The following is a 9,581-nucleotide window of genomic DNA, read 5'->3' as shown; positions in this document are numbered from 1 at the left end:
GGGGAAGGGACCTGGAGTGAGATTTTATTGGGAGTTTCTCATTCCAGATATGCTTGAACTGGAGCCTCTCTGCCTCCTTGGTGAGTAGAGGGGGAAAGGGGAGAGAGCATGGCTGCGACTCTGGGGTGTGGAGGGTACACACAGAGATCTCCCCCACCCTGGCACCACTCAGGCCACGGTTCTCACTCTCCCAGCAACCCTGGATCGGGTTATTAGTGAGCACAGGCACTTTGTGGCTGCTGGAGTGTGTTTCAAGTGAACTCAGAGCTCTGTCATCCCAGTGCTGAGCAGACACGAGTCATGCCCTGCCTATAATAGGGGAAAGAAACAGCAACTGACAGAAGCTTAACAAAACAAAGGAGAAATAAGGCACAAGTTAAACGGAGGAGTTAAGGAAAGGGCAGAGCCGCTCTCTGTGGGGGAAGGTGAGCTTTAATCACAAGCAGGGTGAGAGGGCTGGAGGAAAGGGAGGGGGGGGGCAGCACCAGCTCCTCCAGCGTCAGAAAGTGAGTCACAGTATGACATGGAGATAAGTCCCATCCCACTGCACACCGCGCATGGACACCGACTGGAGCGACCATTCTGAGGCATTTCTTCATTTGATACTCAATAACAATGTCATGGTGACTTCCTTTCCCTGCAGCCTGAGATAGGAGAGTGGCAGAAAAGGAGGGGTGGGGGCTCAAAATAACAAGTATGGCAGAAAGTGGCTCAGCTTAACACTTTACTGTGTTTCAGTAGAAGGGGATGGGTGGCCACACTACGTCTCACAGTCTTCAGGAATCGTTGTTGTTATAATCAGCGATTGCTCAATCACGTCCGCTGGGGAGAAGTTCGTGTTTGAGCAGAGTTTCTGCACAGGGACCTCCTCGGGCAGTGGCCCACGGGCCAGCGACTCCACAATCACCTCGGCTGAGCCCACCTCCAGCTCTGGTGGCGGCTGCAGCACCACCATCACGTCCTTCTCATCCTCGATGATCAGGTTCCGCAGCTTCCGCTGCCGAGGGTTGTAGTTCTCCACTCGGTCGTGGATCTCCATGTGGCGTCTCAAGTGAGCCTGCAAAAGAAGGGGCATGTGGAGACACCCAGTGAGGGCTGGCTCCCCAGCGCAGAGCGGCGGCCCTGGAGCCGGGGAAGGCCTCACCTGCCGTGTGAACTTGTAGCCACACTCAGTGCACTCAAACTTCCTCACTCCCTTGTGCCGGCGGACATGGACACGCAGCTGTTCTACCGCTGGGAAGGGAAGCGAGAGGCCGTAGGCAGCAGCTCCATGTCATACAGGCTCACAGCAATGCCAACCCACCCACGGGAAGGAGGCAGCTCCTGCAGAGCCCCATTGAGAGCTGGAGCTCCAGCGTTACCTTTGAATGTCTTCCCACAGATGTGGCAGAAGTGGGGCCGCCCCTCCTGGTGCCGGCTGGCGACGTGCCTCAGCAGCGGCCCCTTCTCTGTGAAGCGCTGCTCACAGAACTCGCAGCTGAACGGCCGCTCCCCAGTGTGTGTCCGGTTGTGCTTGTCCAGACTCGCTGCCGTCAGTGGGGGAGAGACAGGGAGAGTGATCAGTCAGAAGCACAGCCCGTGCACCCCATCTCAGGGGCTGTCAGGCTGGCCAGGAAGGCAAGAGCAGCACAAGCAGTAGCTGCCTGCTCCAGCTAAGGGTCATGAGGAACGCCAGCTTGCTCCCTTTCTGTGCCACAAGGGCGGTGCAGGTGACAAAAACATGCTTTCCTTACTATCGGCCTGCACTCACAAGAGCATGGCTTTGCTCCTGGGGAAGCTGCTTTCTGAAGGTCCTGGATGCTGGAGCACAGCACTTGGCATGACCTGCTCCAGCCACACCCAGGGGTACCTTGTGTCCGGAAGGTCTTGCCACAGAGATGGCACTGGAAGGGCTTCTCGCCAGTGTGCGTGCGCAGGTGCATGTTGAGGTTGGCTTTCTGCGTGAAGGCATGGTGGCAGAACTCACACACGTAGGGCCGCTCATTCCTGTGGGCAGGGAAACATCACCGTCACCTCTGTCTCCGTCAGCTTCAGCTCCTCTGGGAAGAGGGTGACTTCCAGCCAACCCCCAGGCCTGCGGGGCAGGGAGTGCAGCCAGGAGAGCCAGGGTGACATAATGGAGGACACGGGTCACACTGTACCTGTGCTTGGCCTTGATGTGCATCTGGAGGCCATTGCGGCTCGAGGCCCTGTGCCCGCACTCTTCGCACACAAACAGCTTCTCTCCGCGGTGCTTGAAGGCCTCGTGCAGGCGCAGCTCTGTCCGGGACAGAAAGCACTTGGAGCAGGTTGAGCACTGCAAGGCCACAGGAGAGGAGGGGGTTAGGATTGGGGTACACCCTCACCAGACCCCACTCAGACCCGGCTTTTTCCCAGCTGCTCCAGGGACTTCCCTGCAGAAGCCAGGGCAGCACCCCTGGCTCAGAGACACCCAGTGAGATGGGACAGCTCAACAGAGATGAAATGCTGGTCAGTGCTTGGGGCTGTGGGCTGCTCCTGTACCCAAACGAGTCCATTTCCAGTAGCTCTGTGCCCCACCCCCTCACTGACAGAGCCAGACAGAACATTGTGCCATTCCTTAGGCCAGGTCCACACTCAGGATCACACCCTCCCCAAAGCCCCTGATCCCTACCGCGTGGGGCTTGGGTGCGCCGTGCAGCTTTATCATGTGGCTCTGCAGGTCCTTCTTCTGCATGAACTGCTGTGAGCAGGAGGAGCACTGCGAGACAGGAGAATGGGGTCAGCTTCCAGCTGCCCCCAAAGAGTGGTTTCAGAGCAAGGAGAGGACCAGTGGGGGAGTAGAACACGGATTCCTGGTACAGCCACAGGAAGCCTCTGGCTGTGGTGCCTCCCTGGATCATATTTTGGCTCAGAGATGAGGGAACAACCCTCAGTGGGCTATCACGGACCAGAGAAGGGAACTGGTGCGCTCAGCTCTTGATGGGCTGGGCTGCTCTAGAAGGGAAAGTCTTGCCCCTGCTCCATGCCAGTGTCCAGCAGCACCGATAGAGATGTTGGATGCAGGCCCTGCTGACCTTGTACGGCATCTCCCCAGTGTGTGACACCATGTGCAGCCGCAGCTCCATCCGCCGCTTGAACACCTCAGGGCAGGCCGAACACGTGAACACCTGTGAGAGATGGGGTGGTGTCAGCTTCTGCAGGACCCAGAGCCCAACCTGGAGCCCACAGCTCAGCCCCCTGCCCAGCACATGGCACTGCCACCCAGCTACAGCGTTCAGCCCGCACCCCCAGGAGCAGGATCTCGTACAGCACAGTGTCCTGGTGTGCTGAAACAGGAGTGAGGGCTGCGCTGTGTATCACGCGTTGAGTCCCAGCCACAGGGGCCCTGGCTATGGTGGTCCCAGCCATGGAACACATGCCACACAGTGCTGACAGGGGTCTGTTTGGAGCTGAGCATGGGCTGGGGCTGGGAAAAGGCTCCAGTTCCCCTCCTGCCACATGGCAGCCACGCTCCAGCCCAGCAGGGCAGCTCCTGGGCATACCTGTTCCGATCGGTTCATGCAGTTCCTGGCTTCGTGTTCCAGGAGATTCTCTTTTCTAAAGTAACATTTGCCACACTTGGAACACTCAAATGGCTTCTCTCCAGTGTGTTTCCTGGGGGGATGCAAATACAGAATCCCATCACTGCCTGTCAACAGCATCTGTGCAGACAGGCTCAGGAGGTCACAGGGAAGGGTGAGGTGGGTACTTCCCCCCCACCCCCACAGTGCTACTATTCACAGTTGCCCTAAAGCTGCTTTTATGCCACTTTCGTATCCCCTCAACAGCACAGCTGTTGGTGCCCGCTGCACTCCACGAAACACCAATTCTGCAGGGCCAAGATTCTCCCCCAACACCAGTGAAGCAAAGCTTGAGCCCTCACTGCAGGGCCCTGCCCTGCTCTCGGTGATCCACCCTGGAGCTCCTCACAGAGCCCAGCCATGTGTCCCCCGCAACCCCGGAAACTTCCCCCAGCCCGGGCGAATCTCAAAGCCCAGGAGGATTTGCCATTGCCCACCTGCAGCCAGCGCAGCCCCCGAGGAGCCCCTCACATGGCCTTCCTGAGCCACAGCCCAGGACAGTCGATGCAGCTCTGGGACGCCCTTCATAGACATATAACCCTCCCCCAGGCCAGAGCACCCCCAGGGGCAGAGGGGACCCTCCTTTACCACCCCGGGGGATGCCGAGGTGCTGGGATCAGCTGGCAGAAATGGGGCCGCCCTTTTTTCTCCCCGGGAAGGGGCCGAGCCGTGGGGGCGGCGCGTCCCCCCGCGCGCAAGGGGAAGGAGAAGCCGGAGCGTTTACCTGTTGTGCACTTTAAGGTAATATTTGCTGAGAAAGGTTTTATGACATGTGGGGCACTCGACCGGCACCGCTGTACCTTTTCTGCTCCCCGGCGCCTTTCCCGGAGCGGGGGGGCTCTTTTTGCTCCGCAGCACCTTTTTCTCGGGAAGGGGCTCGGCGTCGCCGTCCCCCCGCCCGCCGCCACCCACCGCCGCCTCCTCCGCGGCTGAGGGGGAGCCCTGCGAGGGAACAGCGGCGTCACCGCGCCGCCGCCGCCTCCCCGCCGGGCCCCGGCCCCGCCGCCCCCCTCCCGCCCCCTTCACGCACCGCCTGCCCGCCGGGCTGCGGGGCCGCCGCGGGCTCCGGGCGGACGGTGGCGGCGGCGGCGCGGCGGGGCCGCGGGCGGAAGGCGCGGCACAGCGCCACGGCGTCGGGCACGCCGAGCTGCTCGGCGGCCGCCAGCAGGCGGGCACGGTTTGTGCGCCGTGAGCGCCAGATGCCCGGTGTAGAAGAAGTCGAGCAGCAGCTGGAAGGTGTCGGCGAGGCCGTCGGGCAGCGCCACGGGCCCGCCGGGGCCGCGCGCGCGGAAGAAGCGGGAGCAGCTGGCGAGCACCGGCCAGTGCGCGCGGAACTCGCGGCCGCCCACGCCGAGCGTGGCGTCGCAGAACTGCCCGGCCGCGCGCTGCCGGTTCAGCTCCCGCAGCACCCTCACGCTGTGCGCCGCCGCCGCCGCCATGGCCGCCCACCGGAGCCCGCCGGCATCCGGCAGCGCCGGACGTGGCGTCACCGGGCACCGGCAGTGACGCTGCGCGAGCGCGCAGCCGGGGCAGGCTCGGGGCCGCGGGGCTGTGTGCGCGGTGGGGGAGGCGTGGTGCGGGTCGAGCCCCGCAGCCCAGGCTCGGTGCCCGCGGATCAAGCGGCGGCCCGGCGCCGCGTGTACTCCTGGATGACCATCTGGAAGTGTTCGGCCGTGTTTTGGTGCGGCCGCAGCACGATGACGAAGGCCCGCGGCACGAAGTACCCGCCCAGCAGCGCTGCGAGCGTGCCCAGCGTGCCGAGCACCCGCGCCGCCAGCTCGGCCCGGCCGCGCAGCGCGCCCTGCGAGCAGAGCACGGCGGCCGAGCAGCTCAGGTGTAGCAGCAGGCTCACGGTCAGGCTCTTGGCCTCGTTGTAGGCGGCGGGCAGGTCCGTGCCCCCGTAGCTGAGCGCGAAGCAGGCGGCGCTGAGTAGCACCGTGTAGGCGATGGCGGCGTCGGCCGCGGCGCTCTGGGTGCACTCCAGCACCACCCACTCGGCCCGCGCGCCGTAGTCCCGGCGCGGCACCGAGGGGCTGGCGACCTCGGCGAGCAGGCACAGCGCCACTTGTGCCGCCGTGCTGGCGGCCACGAACAGCACCGGCCCCCGGTGCCGCATGCAGGCCTCGTAGAGCGCCGGGCAGCGCGCGTTCAGCTTGAATATGCAAAGGATCTGGAAGGAGCGGGTCGCCACGCACGAGAGGAACACGGTGAAGCTGATGGTGAAGAGCGGCACCCGCAGCAGGCACGCCGCCCGCGAGGGCTCCCCGAAGTAGCAGAAGAGGCTGCTGCAGGTGCAGGCCAGGGAGCCCAGCATGAGGAAGCACGTCTTCCCGCCCGCAGACTTGACCACAGGCGTGGAGGCGTTGAGGGCGAAGAGGACAACCAGCGCTGCTATGAGCAGCATGAGAAGAACAGCCAGGGCCAGCAGCACCCAGGAGAGGGGCTCGGACCAGGACAGGAACTCGACGGTGCGGTTGAAGCAGACCTCGCTCCCTGCTGGGGCCCACTCGCCCAGGCCACAGGCCTGGCAGTCAAAGGGGTCTGTGGAAGACACGGACACCTCGCACACCTCGGACCCGGTAGGTGCTCTGCGGCGGTGCGGGGCCCGGCCCGCAGCCCCCTGGACTCTGCTCACCCATTGCGTCCTGCTCTTTCCTTTTCCTGCTCCCAGGCCTGGGGGCACAGAGGGGGCTCTTTTCCCAAAAGACCCCCCACCTGAAGTTTACCCCATGGACTCTACCAAAATCCATGGGGGCTTGTCCCATTCAACAGGGGCTCAGCTGTGTGAAGCTCAGGGCCATGGGGGCTGTGGGTGGGAAGGGGCCCGTGGATCCAGCAGTAACCTGGGAAGCAGCAGCCGCTGTTGAATGGGACAGGACCATATAGGGGGGCTTTCTGCTCCCACCATCCCCAGAGCTGCCCCTGCCCACTCCACAGGCCAAGGGTGTTGAGGTACCAGCTGCCAGGAAGGGGTTTGTCGTTGTGGCTGGTGACTCTTGAGGCAGGAGACTACTGGTGCCTGTCCCAGGCGGGAGACATTTCCATATGCCAGGTGCTGGTGACCACACAGTGGGGAAGCCCTGAGTGCCATCTGGGGCACAAAGGCAACCACGAGGTTGAATTTCCCTGGCAGAGGATGCGGTGTAGGGAACAGCTATCGGGCCGGACATCCCCATCCCCTGGCCACAGGAGAAGGGCTCTGTTTGCCCAGGTGGGTTCACCAGGTGGTGCCCGGAAAGCACAGGGCATGGGCTTTGCATACCCACTGGTGAGCAATCAGGAGCCAGACCCACTGCCTTCAGGTCAGCTCAGAGGTTTTGCTGACCGCAGGAGGTGAGAGGCTGGGAATGGTGAGATGGGAGCAGGAGGCAGGATGTGGGCAGGGGAGGAAGGGGCAGGAGCGGCCCCCAGGATGTACTGACCTGATGTGTTCAGGAAGGTTCCCGGTGGACAGGCCATGCAGCTGAAGCAGCACCTGTGGTGGCTCTGCTGCAGCTGCTTCTCCCCTGGCTGACAGGCCTCAGAGCACACTGAGATGGGAGCCTGCCGGGAGCACAGACAGGATCAGGCTGGCAGGCAGCAGCAGAGTTCAGGCTCAGCAGCACTCTGGCACCCCCCACACTGCCTCTGCCCTCAGTTTTGCCCTGCTATGAGAAAACACCCCAGAACTGGTGGCATTGGGATGCAGTCAGCTCAGAAGTGAGCAATAAATAAGACCTGGGTGCAGAACAGTACCTGGCCATCTTCTGTGTGCCACAGGACTTTGCCTAGGTCAATGCTCAGCCTGTCAGGGTTCACACGGAAGGTTCCTATCACATCAGAAGCCCAGTTTGGGCCATTCCACTTCCACATGACAATGTCATAGCCTTTACGAATGTCCCCATTGGTATCAAAAGAGATTTGGCTCTTGTACAGGGTGAAGTTTACTTGCCTTATCTTTTGTAGGAGCTGTAAAACAGAAGAGTAAGAGAGGAGCCCTTCCAATGGCATGACTCCTGCCACTGGGAGGGAGATGTGCTGGAGGACCCTTCCTCTGTGCTGCAGCCGCTTTCCAGCCCCCCAACATCTGCAGGAAATCCCATCCAGTGAGGGGCTGGTGGTAGAGGAACAAGTGACCTAGGATGGAGTCTAGGTTTAGGTCTTGGCTGCTCTGACTGTGAGGGACAGCTGAAGCCCACAAGGGTCTTCAGCTGGGATTTGAGCCTTTGGACAGGAAACCTCTGGGCACAATGGAAAAATCCTTCCCTGTGGGAAGGGATCCTCATAGGTCTTCTTCCACAAGGTTGCTCTTACCTGCCAGGGATAGACAGTGCCTTTGCTGCAGGCCCCCGAGGTGCAGCCCAGCAGGTCATGGAGGCCATGGGCCACGGCATACACAGCCGAGTACACACTGAAGGAGCCTTGAGCATCGTACATGTCGGAGATGGCAGCAAGGGCACGGCAGCTGGTGCAGCACTGGGTGCAGTCCAGCCGCGTGCTCCCCACAGATTCCCCACCTGCCTCTGCACTGCTGGCACACTCAGCCACAGTGCCTTCCTGTGACATCTTCCAAGCTTCAAAGCGTTCCAGCATCGTGGACTCCGGCTTCTCAACTGCCATCCCAATCACCGAACCGATGGTCTGGATGCCAGGCACCTGCCAGATGGTTTGAGCCAATGCCCAGTCTTCAGAGGCCACCCACACCATGCCCGTGATGTTCCTCTGGACCACGACCTCGAAGAATGGGAGGGTGCTTCGTCTGGTGGAGAACACGACGGTGACATTGATCTTGATGTCTGTGAGGATTCGGACCAGATTGTGGAGCTCTGGGTTGCTGGCATCCGAGTTGGCGGGGATGGTGCCTCGGTAGGCCACACACACATTGCTTGCGGTCAGCAGCTCGTGCAGAGTATCCAGGCCAGCCCTGCCGTAGGCGTTGTTGCTGCCCAGCAGTGCCACCCAGGTCCAGCCAAAGTGCTGCAGCAGCAAGAAGATGGCCTTCACCTGCTGCCTGTCACTGGGGATGGTGCGCAGGAAAGAGGGGTACAGCCGCTTCAGGCTCAGCGTCTCTGTGGAGGCTTCGTAGCTGATCTGCAAAGAGAGCCAGCGGAAGGGGGATGCACTGGCCTGGCTGCAGCACCCCTGCTAATGGGTGAAAAGCTAATGGCACAGGCAGCCTGTCCAGGGAAGACTTGGAGCTGGGCAGGCAGTGGACCCAGTGCCAAGTGTGCTGCAGCAGCAGAAAGCTGTGATGGATGGCAAGCCAGCCACTGACTGCCTGGGAAGGATCCTGGGACAGCACACACCGAGGGACTGCATTTCCAGGTCTGCCAGGCTCCTCAGCTCCGAGCCCACCCTCTCTGAAACCCTCACTCCTGGGAAGCCTTGTTCTTCATCAGCCGCAGGAACTGCACTTACCTCCGGTACAAGAAAGAGACTGAGGACAGCAGCTGTGGTGAGGGCCAGCTGGGTGCTGTCAGGACCAATGACAGCCACGGCCTGGGGTTCGTAGTGTTGGAAACTGGGGAGCACCTGGACATCCTGCCTGCCTTTGCGGGCGAGGGCGCACAGTGTGGCGTAGAAGTTGGCAGGCTCAGAGCAGGTGTCATAGATGTCGTAGCCCAGGGTGACATTGGGGAGCAGCGTGCTGGAATTGTTGATCTCCTCTACGGCAAAGCGCAGAGCCTGGGACAGGCAGTAGCCGTGGCTCTTGAAGACGGCAGCGCTATGGAATCGAGAGTGGTTGTTAAGGAGGACCGAGCGCGTTGGGGGCACGGGCAGCGCGGGCACTCACTCGTCGCAGCCGCGCACCAGCATGCTGGCGGCGTCCCGGTGCGCCGCAGAGTGCAGCGGAAACAGCCCAGCCAGGCGGTGATCGCCGCGGAGGGTGAAGGAGGCGGCGGCGGCGGCCGCGCAGAGGCAGAGGCGGAGCAGGGCGAGCGGCGGCATGGCGAGGCGGCCCCGCACCGCGCGGGCGGCTCTTAACGGGGCGGTGGCAGCGGGCGGGGCCCCGCGCCGGGC

The 9,581-nt window shown here is 62.2% G+C and overlaps 2 protein-coding genes across 2 annotated transcripts; both read right to left on the bottom strand.

Moving 5' to 3' along the window:
• Nucleotides 1-412: 412 nt before the first annotated feature.
• On the bottom strand, nt 413-5,044 carry ZBTB48 (zinc finger and BTB domain containing 48). Its single transcript, XM_032131406.1, is given in 11 exon segments — nt 413-1,057; nt 1,145-1,233; nt 1,362-1,526; nt 1,850-1,986; nt 2,142-2,296; nt 2,633-2,719; nt 3,036-3,128; nt 3,504-3,615; nt 4,306-4,502; nt 4,552-4,761; nt 4,763-5,044. Coding segments are annotated over 11 exon segments (1,800 nt in total). The 5' UTR covers nt 5,021-5,044; the 3' UTR covers nt 413-760.
• Nucleotides 5,045-5,109: 65 nt separating this feature from the next.
• On the bottom strand, nt 5,110-9,350 carry TAS1R1 (taste 1 receptor member 1; the record flags this gene model as incomplete). The annotated part of the gene is given in 4 exon segments (XM_032131324.1): nt 5,110-6,254; nt 7,004-7,124; nt 7,317-7,529; nt 7,719-9,350. Coding segments are annotated over 4 exon segments (3,024 nt in total), but the record flags the coding sequence as incomplete, so codon positions are not given.
• Nucleotides 9,351-9,581: the final 231 nt, after the last annotated feature.

Source organism: Corvus moneduloides, chromosome 22 (genome assembly GCF_009650955.1).
Source record: "Corvus moneduloides isolate bCorMon1 chromosome 22, bCorMon1.pri, whole genome shotgun sequence".
Classification (NCBI taxonomy): Eukaryota; Metazoa; Chordata; class Aves; order Passeriformes; family Corvidae; genus Corvus; species Corvus moneduloides.
Note: the sequence above shows the minus strand (reverse complement) of the source record. Positions and strands in the feature narration are given on the sequence as shown.